Source organism: Myodes glareolus, chromosome 19, assembly GCF_982192425.1.
Source record: "Myodes glareolus chromosome 19, mMyoGla1.1, whole genome shotgun sequence".
Lineage (NCBI taxonomy): Eukaryota > Metazoa > Chordata > Mammalia > Rodentia > Cricetidae > Myodes > Myodes glareolus.
The window spans coordinates 22,085,832-22,103,601 of NC_142044.1; the positions used below are offsets into that span (position 1 = coordinate 22,085,832).

Sequence of the window (17,770 nt, forward strand, 5' to 3'; positions counted from 1 at the left end):
GCCCAAGCCGAGCGACAGCCCCGGCAACGCCAGCGCCACCCGGCGGCGCGGTCTGCCGAAGCCGGCGGGCACCATGGCAACGCACGAGGCTGGCCGCGCCGCGCCGTGCCGCGCGTGCTGACGCTGCGCGGCGCGCCCGATTGTGACGCAGGCCGGGTTCCGCGTTCTCGAGTGACCGCGGGCGCAGCCTCGGGGGCCTCGCAACGGCAGCAACGGCCGAGGCAGGCGGGGTCAAGATGGTGGCTCCGCTGGCGGGGGAGGCGCTGAAGGGAGGAGGAGCCAGACCCTAGCCGGCCGGAAACACCGACGCCCCGAGGCCTCCCGGGAGCCGCTGCCGCCGCCGCCCCCCGCCTCCCCCGGCTCCATCGAGGGACGCGAGCGAGCGGTCGAGCCGGCGGCGGGGCGGGCCGGGACCCAGGACAGGAGGCGGGCGGGGGCGGAGTCACTCTCCTCTGCGCCCGCCCCGGCCGCGGCCCCGGGCCTCCCCCGCGCCGCCCTGCCCGGCCCGCCCAGCCCCGGTGTGGCAGCGGCTCATGGCGGCGGTGGGGCCCCCGCAGCAGCAGGTGCGGATGGCCCAGCAGCAGGTCTGGGCGGCGCTCGAAGTGGCGCTCCGGGTGCCCTGCCTTTACATCATCGACGCCATCTTCAACTCCTACTACGATTCCAGCCAAAGCCGGCTGTGCATTGGGCTCCAGATCTTTCTCCGGCTCCTTGGTAAGGACAGCGGGGATAGCCCGCGGGGCCAGGGCGTGCCCTGCCCGGGTCGGACGGGGGCGGCAGGGCACCTGGTGGTACGCGGCTCGGGGAACACACGGTTCGATTGCCCAGAAGGGCCTCTTGGCGGGGTGTGGGGACCTGAGACGCTCGTGCCAGCGTTGACAGCGGAGTGGTGGTGGCGCGTCAGTGTTCCATTGGCACTTGGAGGAGGTGAGGAGAAAGCAGGGCTGTGTGAGCATGCGGCTCTCTGCCTGCTGTTTCTCCTGGGGAATGACTGACTGCTGGCTTAGCGCGCGTCCTATGCGACAGCCCTGGAAAAACAACTGTCCCGGTCTCGCCGTGTGTGACCTTGGATTTGAGCCAAAGCTTGAGCTCGTCTGCCCTTTTCGCGAGGTAGAGTCTGTTGTCACTTAAGTGTCCTGGAGTCCACAGGCTCGCGAAGTGTTTGAGGTGAATGGACAGACAAGTCAGGAGACGGGGTTGAATGTCAGACCTTGAAACCATTTCCAAAAGTCACCGCGAGGAAGGTTATACTTATAGGGAGCCCTAAAATCTTTCTATGAGTAAATAATAAGGTGTTGAATGTGACTTTGAAAACTTGCCCCCGGGGTGATGAGACATTTGCGAGAGAGACTTAGGAAAATCAGTCTTCATATGGGTTAAGTACTAAGAGCTTTTTGTATTTCACTTTCTATTTCCGCACTGCTTTACCAGAGTGAGAAACATTATGTATACAGGGATTTTTCTAATTACAGTTGCGACAGTTTGTTGGTGAGGTGACTGTTAAGGTGAGTTTTCAGTGGGTTCTTGGCGTTTGAAGTGTTGGGGAGGGGGACTGGAGTGAGGTCCTCCCCAAGACTGTCCAGAGTACAAGCATCTGTTGGCTATTTCCACAGAAAAGGGGTGGCAGAAAAGAGAGAATTTTGTTCTTAGTAACAGTATTTGCGTTTGTCTGCCTGCTCACTTTTGCGGAGCATTTTCCCGGGCGTTACCTAATCTGTCAGTCACCCCTCAAAGATAGTGTTGTCCTCACTACAAGTGAAGAAATGAGGTTGGAGAAGTTAGGTGTTTGAGATCTGGTGCCCAGCTGGTAAGCGCTTGTCAGAGCCTCAGAAAGTCCTCTGACATCGGGTGGCGCTCACTGTCTCCCTCGGTGTGTTGAAGTAGAGCGGAGAGCAGGGTGCTGCCGGTCAGTGTTCATCATTGGAAAGGGAGAGATGAAAGTGGTGTTGTGTGAGCACAGGACTGTGAGCAGTCTGCTTCCTCTGTGAAAGTTGCTGGCACCATCCTCTGTGGTTTGTGAAATTAGTGCTGTAGGTGAGAGGAGTCTGCATATTCATTTCAGAGACAGGATAGCCGCCGCCTTGAAGGTCTTCCTGGCGTAATAACTGCAGGTTCTGAGAACTCTTTGGGGACCTGGTGATTTAATGCAGTGCCCTGTTGAGTACCCAGCACTAGGTAGGTCTAAGGAAAGGCGGCTTCCTTGGTGAAGTCGTGTATAGTGAGGACGTTGAGCAAGCAGCTGTTCCCCTTGCCCAATCTGCACACCTACTTTTTATCTTCACGGAAACTTTGTATTTGGGGATTTAAATAAGAACCGCTGGTCGTCCATTTAACTGCTCTATGCTTTGGTCTCGTTATAGTCACCTTTGTAAAGATGGACAATGATGTCTTGTCAACACAACACAGCTCTCACCTCAAATGGAATAGGAGATAGCCGATTCTGAAACCAAATATGAGTTGCTGTGGTCCAGGAACACTGATTGAGGTTACCCCAAATTCTGTGTTCCAGCGTGGTAACAGTTTGCTGAAGTTTTTATAACAAAACAAAGTGTCATAAATCACTTTTAAAAAAAATTAGTGGAAACAGTAAGTAGTTGGGCCAAGCAAAGCCGAGACAACTCTGTCTGCTATAGGCCAGGATATGGTTGTTGCGAATGAAGACTGTAAATTGATATTCCAGACAGTTTTTATCTGTTAGTCACTGGGTGCTAGCTAGCTAGGTCTCACTCTGACTTGGGCAAGGAGTGACTGTAAGGGCTAAAGATAGCCTAAGATAAATTGTAATTAGGCTCTAGACCTGCAACATTCCAACCCTCCACAGTCAGTGAAGTTCCCATCACTCAGGCTTGCAGGAGGCTCGTTTTGAAGGTGCAGCTTGTTTTTGGGAACTTGTGTTCACAGTAGCTTTATTATGGAGTTTAAGACAGTAAATGAGTTAGGATAATTAACTCTTTAAAACATCATTTGGCTGTTCATGTGTTAGCTGTTCGTATGATAATTTTTCAAAAATAATTTAATGCTTCCATTAAGACTGTATTGTGTTACAGATACTTCATCCTTTTGAAATCACCAAATATTTATTTGAAAATTTTTATTCCTGAAAATTGAGTCAGATTTTATGAGCAATTAAAAATTGACTTCAGAATTTGTCATCTAACTATTCCCTAAATTGTAGCAGAATAGTTGTGCTAATATTTTGTTTGTGAGAATAAAAAATGTGCTGGGTGGTGATGACACACATCTTTAATCCCAGCATTCAGGAGCAGAGGCAGAGGCAGGTGATGTCTGTGAGTTCGAGGCCAGCTTGCTCAGCAGAGTGAGTCTCAGGACAGCCAAGGGCTACACAGAGAAACCCTGTCTCGAAAAACTAAAATAAAATAGAAATGAAAAAGTGAGTTTTGTGTTTGAAAAATAAATGACCTTAAATAAAATAGTGATGTGTATGTGTGTGTGTGTGTGTGCAAGGTCCAAATGGAGACGAGCTGCTCAGTAGTGCTCAGCACACTCTTTTCAAATGTTCCTAGCAGTATGTGTTGGTGTCCACACGGGCACACCCTCTGAGCAATTGCACTTGCATTTGGTATCAAACCAATTTGATATTTCAAAAGCTCAGAAAGCAAAGCCTTTCATTTTAGAGATACAAAGAAAACCTTAACAATAAGTACAATGTTTTGGAACATAAAAGTATTTCTTAGGAAGTATTAGAATGTTAAATGAAACTCACTCTACAGCAACATGATGCTGAATTAGCAGATTTAAATACACTAGAGAAGATGTAAGCATGGGAGCTTGTTTTAATGGTATTGCTCATGTGGTAACTCACAAGGATTTTCTAAACATAAAAGAAAAGTCAGAAATTACAAGGGGCAATAAGTTTGAGTGTTTAAAAATGAAAAACTTTTTTATTGCAAATCTTTTAAAATGACAGAGGATATCATGTATGGTAAGTTTTTTTGTAAAAAAAAAAAAATGCTTCCATAGTAAAGTGGGAACTTTACAATAAATAAATTTCAAGTGGCCAGTAAAGAAATAGCTTGTAGAGGCTAGAGAGATGGCTCAGTGGTTAAGCACACTGGCTGCTCTTCCAGAGGTCCTGAGTTCAATTCCCACACCGACCTGGTGGCTCACAATCATCTATAAAAGGATCTGATGTCCTCTTCTGGCCTGCAGGTTTACATACAGAGCACTCATACATAAAATATAAATAAGTAAATAGTTCCTAGCCTTACTTATAACAATAGCAATACAGTTTATCTGTTAGATTGATGAAGAATTCAAAGTATGATTTAAAAGTATTTGGCAGATGTGTTTACCTATTTGAAATGGGTAAATTGATATAATTTGATAAGCCTCTGTAAACCATTTGACATTATCGGTTGATATTGACTGATTGAAGCAGGGTCTCATGTGGCCTAGGCTGGCCACAAATTGAAGATGACCTTGAGTTTTTGGTTTTCTTGCCTCCGCTGATGAGATCATAAGCATGTCCCACACCGTTGCTGGCTTTACAAGATGCCAGGGATTGAACCCAGGCTGTCAAGCGTGCAAGGTAGCAGATATTCTTGCCACCTGAGCTATGTCTCTATCCTTCAGGTGACATTTACCGTATACCTTTGGATTCGCAGCTCCAGTTCTACAGACTTAGAGATTTGAGTTATACTACACTATGAGCAAGGACATTCATTACAGCATTACTGAAAGAAACAAAATGACAAACTTCAGACTTACTCTAAATGTGTAATTAGTCGGGAATCTGTTCAGTGTAAAAGAAAGAGATCGTTGGTTCAGTAGAAAAACATGTGATGTAAGAAAGCAAAATGAAGCAAAAGTGATTGTGACTGGCAGAAGACCAGACTGAGAGATCTCAGCAGTGGCTCTGTTGGCATTTTGGACAGAGTAAATATGGGAATGGGTCCTTATCCTCTGCAATGTTCAATCTTAGCATTCTTTGTCTTCTACCTGACCTCGGCTATCACAGCCAAATCTGTCCCTAGATTCTGCCAAATGCCCCCAAGGAGGGAGGAATCTAATCCTGGTTGAGAAATGAGCAAATAGACTAGGAATATAAAATACGTTGCTCAGAAACGGAACCAGTATAATAGAAACTTGATGGGTTTTGGAGGTAGAATTGAATTAAGGTTCATGAAAGTAACTATGAAGTATTTAGTGATGATTTACTTAATATGGAAAAATTGCTGGTTCTTTTTCTCTTATCTGTATGAATAGTCAATATGTAAAAACTAAAAGATCTAAATTGAATTTTTAAAATTAAAAACCTTTTATAATAAAGCAGCATCTAAAATATAAAGAACTGGATGTAAACCTGAGCATCACTTATGACAAGCAAATATATTTATGTTCAGAATATTTTTAATTGCACACAAATAGGAAAAGCTCCTGGCACCATATTGTGTTAGTTGTTTTGTTGTGACAAATACTGAAGATTCATAGGAGGAAAGAGCTATTTTGACTCCTAGGTTCAGAGGGTTCAGTTCCTGGATACTTGGTTAATTGACTTGGGGCCTGCGGTAAAGCAGAGCATATGACTAAAGGCCAAGGCGGAGAGAGTTGCTTATCTAGTGGCAGACAGGAAGCACAGAGACAGGAAGGAGCCAAGATGAGTTATACCTTTAGAAGCATCCCTTTCAAGATCCCCCACCCCTACCCTACCTCTGTAAGGGACCTGCTGCTTCCATAGGCCCCATCCACTCCCTTCAGCTGTGAATTCATCCTTGGATTAACCCATTGTTGGAATTAGAGCTCTCATGATGCAGTCTCCACTCTCACCACCTGCCAGGGACTGTCTTCAACCTAGCCCTTTGAGAGGACACTTGTCCTCTAATAAGTGGACAAAAGATAAAGTGGCAGTCACAGAAAAACCCTGGATAGTCAATTAAAATGGAAGATTTAATCAGTAGTGAGAAACCAATTTAAGTATACGTTATTATTTGAGGGGATAATTACCCTGATTACAAATGGGTTCACTGTTCATAGGAACCCTTATCATAAGTACTAATATGTGTCAATTAAAAATAATATGGGGCCAGATGGTGCACAGCTTTAATCCCAGCACTTGGGAAGCAGAGGCAGGTGAATCTCTGTGTGTTTGAGGCCAGCCTGGTCTACAGAGCGAGTTCCAGAACAGCCAGGAATACACAGAGAAACCCTGTCTCAAAAAACCAAAAAAAGGCGGGGGGGGGATTGCTGGACACCTACCTTATGTTTATGAAATTAGTTCTAAATAAACTAATATTGAATGTAGAACTTAGAGGAAATATCCTCAGAAATATAAAATATTGGTAGGTTCAGTATTAAACATGTAACCCTCAAAAGGCACTGCCCATCGTCTGTCTGTATGAGCACATGGTTAGACTTGTCATGGTGCGAGAAATTAAACTTGTCCTGCCTCTGCGGTGCCAGTAAGACAGTGTGATGACAGAGGAACAAAAGGGCATTTTTCTTACTTTTCCACATCCAGTCCAGAGTGCTTCCCCTCTGGTCAACAGAATGCATGTAGATTTTTCCTCCCCAACAGCCAGTTTTGTGGTGCATTCTTCATGAGTACCACAGCTTGTCCTGCAATTTAGTTCAGTGCTGATAACTGACTTTCTAGGATGAGAGTTCCATCAGTCGCACAAGTCCGCCCCTCACCTAGGTTGTGTGACCTGTGCTTCTAACATGTGCTGTCTATCATCCAGGGCTTCCCTAGCCCACTCTTTATGTTCCCTTAATTGCTAGAATTAAGGCAGACAGAGTATGAGAAATGCCTATATTTGTCCATCTATTACAAAGGGCACAGATGGAAGATGTACAGAACACAGGTGAGGAGGGGAGGGTACTGTCGAGAGACTGTGCCCTGACAGGTTTCCAGCCTCAGAAACTTCAAGTTGAGCTATCTGGAGCCCTCAGAATTCAGTCTTGCTGGGGTTTTTGTTGCTTCTTTATGTAGGCATGTCAGTTAAGTCATCAGCCTGTGACTTAGGTCCTCAGCTCTGTCCCTCTCCAGCTTCAGAAGTAGGGGTAGGTGTTGTAGAGGCTGCTTGTTAGCTCCCGGCTGCTCAGCCCTGAAATAATCACTCAGAAACCCTATTATTTGCAATACTATTTGGCCAATAGCTTAAACGTATTTCTGGCTAACTCATATCTCAAATTAACCCATTTCTAGTAATCTGTGTATCACCAGGAAGCTGAGGCTTACCGGGTAAAGTTCCAGCATCTGTCAGAGACAGGGCTACATGGCTTGTCTCTGACGCTGCCTTTTTTTTTTTCTCCCAGCATTAGTTTAGTTTTCCCCGCCTAGCTCTACGCTGCCCTATCCCAGGCTCAAAACAGCTGCTTTATTAACCAGTGATACTCACAGCATACAGAGGGGAATCCCACATCAGGTAGGAATGGGACCAAAACCTTCTGTACAAGTCAGTCTCCATCTTGAAGATATCCAGAAGTTCCAAACTGGCATTCACTGCATTCCTATACAAGACAGTATTAATCATGTGGATTCCACAGGTTTTAGAAGTTGAAAGTTTGGAATCTGGGTGAGAACCAGGTAGATATTTCATAGTATAGATGGTGAACACCTCTTCAGAGAAGGGTATTGGGGGGAACACCTTTGGTCCCAGCACTCTAGAAGCAGAGGCAGGCAGATCTCTGTGAGTTCAAGGACAGCTAGGGCTCTGTAGAGAGACTCTGTCTCCTAAAACCAAAGCCACCACCTCTTTAGGGTTTGGCTTTTTAAAATCCATGTTCCATATGTTAATAAACTCATACATGTTAAAAATTAATTTTATGAATAGAACAACCTATGATACCATTCTTGTTGTTTTACATAAAATGTAAGAAAGTTTGATAGAATTTTTTTTGTTTTAAGGTAGGGTCTCATGCAGCTTAGCATGGGCCTTCTGCCACAATTCCTCAGGGCTTGGATTAAAGGTAGGTGCCACAATGCCAAGTTTAGAAAAATGTTCTCTGTGGTATAATTTACTTGCCAAGTATGCTAATAGATTGACATCATCACACATACTTTCTTCCTGGAATTGGCTATTGAGGCCCCTGTTTGAAGTAGGGAGAAGTGTATTTGCTACTGTGCTGCCTTGCTGTATTTCACACCCTCTAGTCTGCTTTCAAGGCACCCAGGCATCTGGAGAGGGGTAGATGTTAATTTATTTCCGGCTCAGTTGTAGCCAGGAGTTTGCAGAAGCAGGTTGGAATGAATTCACTGTACAGGGTTCATCCTTCGGCAAGGCACACCCTTAGTCTCAGCACTTTAGAGACGGGTGGGAGGGCACAAGTTGAAGGCTAGTTTGGACTACATACATAGCAAGTCCCTGTCTCAGAAACACAAAAAGAGCCCATGCTGTGCTATGTGAAATGCATGCAGTTACCCCTCCTCTCCTGTTTTTATTTCTTGGTTTTGAAAATCTAATTGAAAAAGCCCTGAACTCTTTGGTGAATTCAGTTCAAATATTAATTCAAAGAACCTAATTGGATTTTTCTACCTTGAGAACTTTATAAATACTCTAATTACTAGAGTCTAGGACTGAAATTCCCAAGTTGTGATATAATCGATTCTCTTTCTGCATCTCCAGGTGGTGTTTTAAAAGAAAGTGGGTCCCTTATGAGCCCTAATGAAGACTCCCCCTGGGCTTCCTTAGCCATTTTAAATGAACCCTAAGAAGGAACCTCATGTCTGAAACTGCAGTGTAAAGAAACCTTAACTGTGCTCCCCAAAGATCACCAAGAGAAACATTTACTTTGGAGACATAGTATTTGGGGAGTTGGTATTTTTTCTGTAAAGTGAGTGTCGGTTCTCCCCATATTAAAAAAAAAAATCTGTCTGTAGACTTTGGGGAGGAATTATAACAGTGTGTGCTGCTTACGGAGTGCTTGTTAGTTATCCACTGAAGGCGGCATCTTCCTCAGGGAGGAGTAGGAAGCCTAGGGATGGTGGCTGTGCCTCCAATCCCAGCATCTAGGAGGCTGAAGCAGGTACAGGCTTGAGGACAGCCTTGAGTAGACAGTGGGGAAGGGAGGGATCAGATTTCTTGTTAGGCCATATCCAGACTTGGAGGTCATAACGGCACTACAGGTCGTGTCCCCTTCTACCACTTCCTGCTTTGTTAGACACATGTACCAATGGCACCTGCTTTGTACAGAAATTCCTAACAGCCAAGCCACTCCTCTATTTGTGTGTATAAATAAGATTCAGAGAAATTATTAGGTTTAAAAAAGGACTATAAAAGTTCAGCTAAGGACATGAAGAGTTAGGGTGGGGGCTGATATACTACTATAAATAGCAAGTGGACACCAAGCATTTTAGTACCTGTTTTACTTTACTTTCTCTCTTTAAGTGGCATAAAATAGAACTCAGGTTATTTTGATTTTGACTCAACTTAGAGAATCAATTAGGCTTGGGAATTTCCATGTAGACAAAGGCAGCAAGATGGCCTCTTGCAGACTGAAGTCATGTTGCTTCTGTTCTAGGAGAAAAGTTGCTGATGCTCCATACAGTCCCATCTTCTGGGGGAGCAGGCAGATCTTACTCAGATTTATGTATTTTCAGGTGTGTGAATGTGTGTGTTTTTCACAAAGGGCCTGACATTTAGGCACAGGATAATCTCCTAAAGGAACTAACCATCACTGCAGCCCTTTTTTTTATATGCATAGGCCGTGAAATGCAGCGTTCTTGATGGCACACTGGAGGGAAAGCTGCTGAGAGTTCATGGCTTCTTAGCTTTGTCTGTCCCCTGCCCTAGGTTTCAGTTTTTCAGTCAGGCTCTATTTTGTGATCATCTTTAAGAGCATAATGCCTGTGGTACTGAAACATTGCCCCAATAACAAGCCTTTCTTTTGTATAAAGCATTGTGGGCTCCAATAACTGTGTAATAGGGCAGTACCTACATGGATAATTACAAATTTCAGTATCAAGTAGTATATACACTAGGTATGTCAAAAGTTCTGTGGGTATGCTGAGTGAACAGTCAAAAGGATCTCTAGGATAGGTAGGATTTGAAAAGTCAGGGATGAAATGTAGACATATTCTAAACTACAGATGTAATTATGGCAGAGGAAGGAGCAGTTGGTACAGTAGCGTGTGTTGGGAAGCAAAGTTTGAGGGTATGGAGCCCAGAGCATCAGTAGTACCATTATTGAAATTAAGTTCTGGAAAAGCAGGTGAGGTTTGCAGTTAAGAGTTTAGGAGAATTAGGTGAGCAGTTTTATTTCATCTCCGTACTTTAAACCTAGTCCAGTAACATAGTTATGGTGCTTCCACTTAAAAATTAATCTCCTTAGGCAGAGTACAATGATGGCACTTGATGTGGATCATCCGAACATTTATAGTAGTTACACATGGAATAATGGGAGTCACGTTTAGAGCTGTCTTTTAAAACGTGGTTTGATTTTTCTGTTATTTTGCTATATGAAGTGATTCAGTAATTTGTAGGAAAGAGAACTTGGAAGATCATTTCCAAAATGTGAAGAAAAGTCCTAGGGACCTAGTTTGGACCCCTAGAGAATACGCATGTCTGAGAAGCAAGAGCCTTTTGAGTTCAGTTGTAAAGGGGGAACTGAGTAGAAGCAGAGCACTTCACCTGATTGCCTGAATACTTTAGGAAAGAATTCTGAAACCAAGTAGGAACATTTTAGTCCTTCTAATTCTTAGTCGTCTCATTTGAACTTTTTAATAATTATGAAATTATACAGGCAGTATCATTTTGAGTTTTAAAACTTACCAAAAGGTGCGTATCATTACATATTTGTCTTGAAGATAATGTAGTAGTCTTGTGCCTGGATATATACCATGATAAACAGAATTACTTTAGAAACCAGAAAATAAGGGCCAGGTTTTTTTTTTTTAAATGTGTTTAGTTGGTCTGGCCTTTAGAACTCTTAAGTTGTCTTTAACAACTATGAAAATACCATAATAAAGGAAGAAAATTTAATTGCTAGTATGAAAACATGCTTAAAATGACTTCCTTTGAGTAATGTCCTCTCCTTTTGTCTTTAGGTATAATTGTGTCCAGTACTGTTCTGATCTTGTCACAGCGATCACTTTTCAAGTTTTACATGTACAGCTCAGCCTTTCTACTAGCTGCAACTTCAGTGTTGGTGAATTACTATGCTGCTTTGCACATTGACTTCTATGGTGCCTACAACACATCAGCTTTTGGCATCGAGCTGCTTCCCCGGAAAGGGCCCTCACTGTGGATGGCGCTCATCGTTCTGCAGCTGACCTTTGGAATTGGATATGTCACTCTACTCCAGATTCAGTCCATCTATTCACAGTTAATTATTTTGAATATCTTGGTTCCTGTAATCGGCTTAATCACAGAGCTACCATTACACATCAGAGAGACTTTAGTTTTCACCTCTTCTTTGATTCTCATAGTAAATACAGTGCTTGTCTTGGCAGTGAAACTCAAGTGGTTTTATTATTCCACACGGTATGTTTACCTGTTAGTGAGGCATATGTACCGAATTTATGGATTACAGTTGTTGATGGAGGACACATGGAAGAGGATTCGTTTCCCAGATATACTCCGGGTCTTCTGGCTAACGAGAATTACAGCTCAGGCTACAGTATTAATGTACATTTTAAGGATGGCAAATGAAACTGAGTCTTTCTTTATTTCTTGGGATGATTTCTGGGACCTCATTTGCAATCTAATAATTAGTGGGTGCGATTCTACCCTAACTGTGCTAGGCATGAGTGCTGTAATTTCTTCAATAGCCCATTATTTGGGCCTTGGAATCTTGGCCTTTATTGGATCAACTGAAGAAGACGACAGGCGGCTTGGCTTCGTAGCACCTGTTTTGTTTTTCATTTTGGCTCTTCAGACTGGTTTAAGTGGGCTGAGACCTGAAGAGAGACTTATTCGCTTGAGTAGAAACATGTGCCTTTTATTAACTGCAGTCCTGCATTTCATCCATGGAATGACAGACCCCGTGTTAATGTCTCTCAGTGCCTCCCATGTATCATCATTCCATAGACACTTTCCTGTGCTGTTTGTTTCTGCTTGCCTGTTTATTCTTCCTGTTTTACTCAGTTATGTCCTCTGGCATCACTATGCACTAAACACATGGCTGTTTGCGGTCACAGCCTTCTGTGTGGAGCTCTGCTTGAAAGTGATAGTCTCTCTCACCGTTTATACGCTGTTCATGATCGATGGCTACTACAACGTCCTCTGGGAAAAGCTTGATGATTATGTCTACTTCGTTCGCTCGACAGGCAATATTATCGAATTTATATTTGGAGTGGTAATGTTTGGGAATGGGGCCTATACCATGATGTTTGAGTCAGGAAGTAAAATTCGGGCTTGTATGATGTGCCTACATGCATATTTTAACATCTACTTACAAGTAAAAAATGGCTGGAAGACATTCATGAATCGTAGAACTGCTGTTAAGAAAATCAATTCACTTCCTGAAATAAAAGGGAGCCACTTGCAAGAAATCGATGATGTATGTGCAATCTGCTATCATGAGTTTACAACATCCGCTCGTATCACACCATGTAATCATTACTTCCATGCACTGTGCCTTCGAAAATGGCTGTACATTCAAGATACTTGTCCAATGTGCCATCAAAAAGTGTACATCGAAGATGATATGAAGGACAATTCAAATATATCTAACAACAATGGATTTATTGCACCCAACGAAAATCAGAATCCAGAGGAAGCTTTAAGAGAAGATGCTGCTGGATCTGACCGAGAATTGAATGAGGATGACAGTACAGACTGCGACGATGATGTTCAAAGAGAAAGGAACGGAGGGACTCAGCGTACAGGCGCAGCAGCAGCAGCAGAATTTAATGATGACACTGATTAAAGTAGCATTTACTAATCATTGAGGTATTTGTTTAAAATTCAGTTCATCCAAAATGGAGTACTATGCTTCATGTCAGTGTGTAACCAAGCACAAAAACAGTATCGCTGTTGAAACTGTGAATGATTTTCCGTTTACTGTGATGTGCTACTGTAAATATACCTCTTTAATTACTTCTGGTCTCTTTGGTGACCTATTTAAATTTGTGTACATTATTGTACATAGAATAAAATGTTTTCACGTTTCTATGACAAAATTTGAACAAATAACTTCTTAATAGAAATTGTGATGATACGGTGCGTCAGCTGTGCCAGAGAGTCCTCCGTGAAGTTAGAACATATCTAATGCTGGACCCAGAGTCCTCCGTGAAGTTAGAACATATCTAATGCTGGACCCAGAGTCCTCCGTGAAGTTAGAACATATCTAATGCTGGACCCAGAGTCCTCCGTGAAGTTAGAACATATCTAATGCTGGACCCAGAGTCCTCCGTGAAGTTAGAACATATCTAATGCTGGACCCAGAGTCCTCCGTGAAGTTAGAACATATCTAATGCTGGACCCAGAGTCCTCCGTGAAGTTAGAACATATCTAATGCTGGACCCAGAGTCCTCCGTGAAGTAAGAACATATCTAATGCTGGACCCTAGCTTTTCTTTAAAATAAGGGGAAAATGCAAATGCAAATAAAGGAACTTTAGTATAAAATTAAAGATGAGATAAAATAATTTGGATTAGAAAGGCTACTAATTTTTCTTTTTTAAACGAAGGGACAATAACCTGCAAGAAGCAACTGAAAAACTTGAAGTCCAAGCTGTAATAGAGCTGGGTTCAAAAGTCATGAGTCAGGGACTGAAAATTGAGAAATAGGCTTGTTATCAACTAAGCTTTGATACAAACCAGGATGTGCTGTGCAAGTTTTAGGTAAAAACATCACTGTCCTTTCAAACTTTTGGTGAAATTACACAATAAAAAGGTTACCATGGTTAACCAGGACATCAACAGCCTAGCCAGTGCTGCTCTGACTCTGAGTCAGAGTGAGGGTATAATGTACAGTGTTACCGCGTTAGAGAGCCACTGGAGAGATCTCCTTAATGACACTTACAGTTTTACCATGAAATTCCAGATCATAAAAAGAAAATACGTACAAATAAGCGTCAGGAAAAAAATACTTTAATGGTGTTGTTATACAGCATGTTGGCTAATTCCAGTGGATCTTCCTCTCTTACTGCTGCCATGATCTCCAATATTTGGCTAAAACAAAACACAAAAGAATCAACTTTCTAAGAATATATTGTTTTAAATTAAAGGTGATTATATATAATCACCTTTTCCTGTGTAAGAGATCTTGTACCCTTCCTAAGGAAGTTTAAGAGTTACTAAAGTTGTCAGTAATAACAGTAAGAAAACATTACTAGTTGTTGGCAGTCAAAGTTCTGGAGCTAACATGCAGATAAAGAAAACTAGAAACTAGGGTCATGTAAGTGCAGCGCTAAGGCTGCAGGGGGTATGAGTCCTTTAAGACAGTAGGTCACAGCACATTTGTTACTGGATAATGAGCATCTGAAAACTGAAATGTACGTTGCACATAATACAGGTTCCTTTCTCCTTTGGGTTTCATTTTATTTATATTTATATATATATATATATATATATATATATATATATATATATATATATATATAAAATGATGGTGTTGGGGAGAGCAGGGCCAAAAACTTGAAAGACACTGCTTACTGAACTAGTCTTTAACAGACAGCAAGGGATGGTTGTGTGCACAGTAAACACATGATGGCAGGTACAGAGAGTGTGGCTGTGGGAGGGTTGCGGTCTTGTGCTCAGAGCAGAGAGAAGAGCCTAGAGGCCTCTCCCTGTGTCTCTGCAGAAAACGATGATCAACAGTGGTGGTTTCCAGGCAATATTATCTGTAAGTAGTTTTTAAACACAGATTAGAAAGTTGTGGTCCAAATTAAATATTTAAATATTCCTTGTCATGAGCTTTTTGTTCCCTTTATGAGTACCCTGATTGAACACCCAAAATAAGTAGGATAGGGATTTAAGATTAGCTGGAATTTTAAAGCCTGTTCTCAGTATGACACAGACACGGACAAGGAACTCTGTGACACTGAAGCAGTGAGCTTGAGGACGTTTCTGTGCGCAGACTGCATTGGTAAGGGTGCTGCCGCTGACAGAGAGGGCCCAGAGCACAGCTGCTCTGCTGAGATGTGCAACAGAGTCACCCTGCTATTCAGATGTGCTACAGTCGCTGTGCTTAGGAAAGCATTCTGTTTAGGGGGTCAGCCCTTGTATCCAGTGTATTTCTCTGTAGCTTCGAGGCATAAAGCTGCAGTTATTTTTTAAGTATAGCATTACTGTGACACTTTAGTTTTCAGTCCTAAGTGTGTGTGGCAGTGGTTGTGTGTGGGTATGTGTACATACATGAATGCATGGACCAGAAGAATCAGATTTCCCTGGAGCTGAAGATACAGGTGGTTGTGAGCTGCCTAATATGTGGTGCTGGGAACATCTCAGTTCTCTCAAGTGCGCTTAATCTCTGAGCCATCTTTCCAGCCCCTACTGGGACACGCTTACATGAGGCACAGGCATTAAAGTCTTGCAGTATCAACCCATCACCTTTCAGTGTTCCCCACAATGACCAACAATTAACTCTGGAACAACAACAACAAAGTGGATGTACACATGATGATTCAGGACTAACCCCAATAGGTGGGAGACAGAAGTAGGGAGATTAAGGATTCAAGGTCACCCACTGCTGTATAGCAACTTCTAAGCCGCCTGGGCTTCCTGAGACCCTGACTCAGGTAAACATCACCATTCTCCTGTTTTAGTCTCTTTGGGTCATGATGAAATCTACACTGCTGCCAGACAAAAGCCCCAAGGATCTGGTCTCACTTTGCTGTCCCAGATTTCTCTTCTTCCACTCACCTCACCCTATTTTCTGCCACACTAAGTACATTGTCTTCCTGACACTGCCAGGCTCTTCTGCAGCCTGCCTTTGCTCAACATTTGTCTTTATCCGACCCGACTGCAGGCCTGCTTAGGAAACAGCTAAATTCCACATTAGTAAAGCATGCTCCTAGAACCTCTTAGGGCAGACAGTTGTTAGTTCCAGGGTTGCAGTCATAGACTGAGACCTACTGCATCTGCTTGTTTGCTCCAAAACTGCTGCCACACTGACCCTACTCATCCAGGAAGTGTGTGATCGTAAGAACTATTGGTTCTCCTAGGTAGCCTCCGTAAGTTGCCCATTTCCTGACACAGCAGGAGCGCCAAAATGTTTCAAGAAATTTATAGCCTAAAGGAAAGGAAGACCTATATATAAACAGTGAAATAAAAACTCAGTGGAGTGGAAGTTAACAAATTGTAAGTAGCAGAGGCACAGCCATCTGAAATGTTGACATTTTCAGCTTGCAAACGCTAGTTTCCCCGAGCTCTGCCATTTAGCTAACTGCAGGACAGGCTGATGCACTGCTTTCAGTTCTTAAGTCTGCATTAAAAATTCCGTAAGATTTGCCTTGCAAGTGTACAGCTACCGCCAACAGCTATGATTTTTACAAGGCATTAAGTACAGAAAACACATTGGCACCACATTCTCCAAGTAGTGTGTGTATTTGCCAAGTGGCCGTAGTGAAATAACAGCTTCTTTATTGTTCCTGGATCTCTACTGTCCCCTTAGACTGTCGAAGAATTTTGAGAAATAATGTCTTCTAATTGAACCTGCAAATTCTTCCACCACCTCCAGTCAAAAAAAAAAAAAAACCCAAAAAAACAAAACAAAACAAAAATGCCTGAAGTGGTATTTTACAAGCAGAGTACAAAGATCCCTCACCTCGGAGGTTTTAAGCATCAGTTCAAAACTCTGCCAAAACCAGCGTGTTAAAGACAAAAGACCCATATGCATGTGTAGAAGGATACTTTAATTGGCTTTTCTGCCTGCTGAATTTTAAATCTGGCTTATACTCTATTATTACAAATTAAGGCATATTTTCAAGACATTACTATCTACCAGAAACAATTTGATAACTAATCTTTATAAATGTTGGAGATAAGCCTACAGCAGCAAACCACACTAGACCAATAAAGTCTAGACTTAATCTGGATAGGTGTCCATAAAATGATATGATCAACTTTTCCTGTTTGCCAGAAGATTCTTCACAGCTCTCTATACATATCCTATTCTGGAATTCTGCCTTCTGTTTTTCAGGGGAGGCTTCGAGAACTGGTACCTCCCCGGAGTTGTTGCTTTTGTCCATATTTAACATTTAGATAACCATTAACTGAAGGTCACCCAACAGGTGATAAACAATAGCAGGGAAGGTACATTGGACTGACTCTATGGCACATTTTAAGTAAGAAATGACCAAAGCCACTGAGGCAGTAAAATCATTTGGATGGAAAAGATGTGAACCTAGGAAATGACACAGCAATGCAGGTAAACCCAGGAGATGACAGCAATGCAGGTGAACCTAGGAGATGACACAGCAATGCAGGTGAACCTAGGAGATGACACAGCAATGCAAGTGAACCTAGGAGATGACAGCAATGCAGGTGAACCTAGGAGAAGACACAGCAGCAATGCAGGTGAACCTAGGAGATGACACAGCAATGCAGGTGAACCTAGGAGATGACACAGCAATGCAGGTGAACCTAGGAGATGACACAGCAATGCAGGTGAACCTAGGAGATGACACAGCAATGCAGGTGAACCTAGGAGATGACACAGCAATGAAGGTGCACAGATTTCCAAACCTGAACTTAAACTTGACTTGGGGTCAAGTGCCAGTGGACGGCTTATCACTGACCACAATGCACACCTTGTTTGTTTGAACTAGCCTGAACCTGACTGGGATGCCAGAGACTCTGTCCCTATTCACTGCGTGACAGTCATTGGTCATCTCTGACATCTGTAAAGACCATTCAAGAAAACAAC

General features: G+C 42.9%; 2 protein-coding genes and 1 long non-coding RNA gene across 8 annotated transcripts in view; 1 reads left to right on the forward strand and 2 right to left on the reverse strand.

The window, feature by feature from the left end:
• The first annotated feature begins 490 nt into the window (after positions 1 to 490).
• Rnf139 (ring finger protein 139) lies at positions 491 to 13,081 on the forward strand. The gene is made up of 2 exons (XM_048457266.3): positions 491 to 714; positions 11,006 to 13,081. The coding sequence occupies exons 1-2, from the start codon at positions 534 to 536 to the stop codon at positions 12,826 to 12,828; spliced, it is 2,004 nt and encodes a 667-aa protein (XP_048313223.2). The 5' UTR covers positions 491 to 533; the 3' UTR covers positions 12,829 to 13,081.
• An 889-nt stretch (positions 13,082 to 13,970) lies between these two features.
• Positions 13,971 to 17,770, reverse strand: part of Tatdn1 (TatD DNase domain containing 1) — a 33,553-nt gene continuing 29,753 nt past the window's right edge. For 5 of the 6 annotated variants that reach the window (XM_048457277.3, XM_048457271.3, XM_085678953.2 and 2 more), the window contains one exon: positions 13,971 to 14,073. In XM_048457277.3, coding sequence (XP_048313234.2) covers positions 13,977 to 14,073 — 97 coding nt within the window. In that variant the 3' untranslated portion in view covers positions 13,971 to 13,976. Of the gene's footprint in view, positions 14,745 to 17,770 lie in introns of all 6 variants that reach the window. The other variant, XM_048457274.3, reaches the window with a different exon arrangement.
• On the reverse strand, positions 16,741 to 17,768 carry LOC146891094 (uncharacterized). Its single transcript, XR_015735598.1, has 2 exons — positions 17,367 to 17,768; positions 16,741 to 17,306 (listed from the first exon to the last, which is right to left on the reverse strand). It is a non-coding gene; the product is annotated as an uncharacterized LOC146891094 (long non-coding RNA).

Bases quoted from the DNA above. Each gene is read 5' to 3' on its own strand.
- Rnf139 (XM_048457266.3), top strand. From the start codon at position 534: ATGGCGGCGGTGGGGCCCCCGCAGCAGCAGGTGCGGATGGCCCAGCAG. The intron at 715-11,005 runs GTAAGGACAGCG...TTTTGTCTTTAG, and splicing joins GATCTTTCTCCGGCTCCTTG to GTATAATTGTGTCCAGTACT.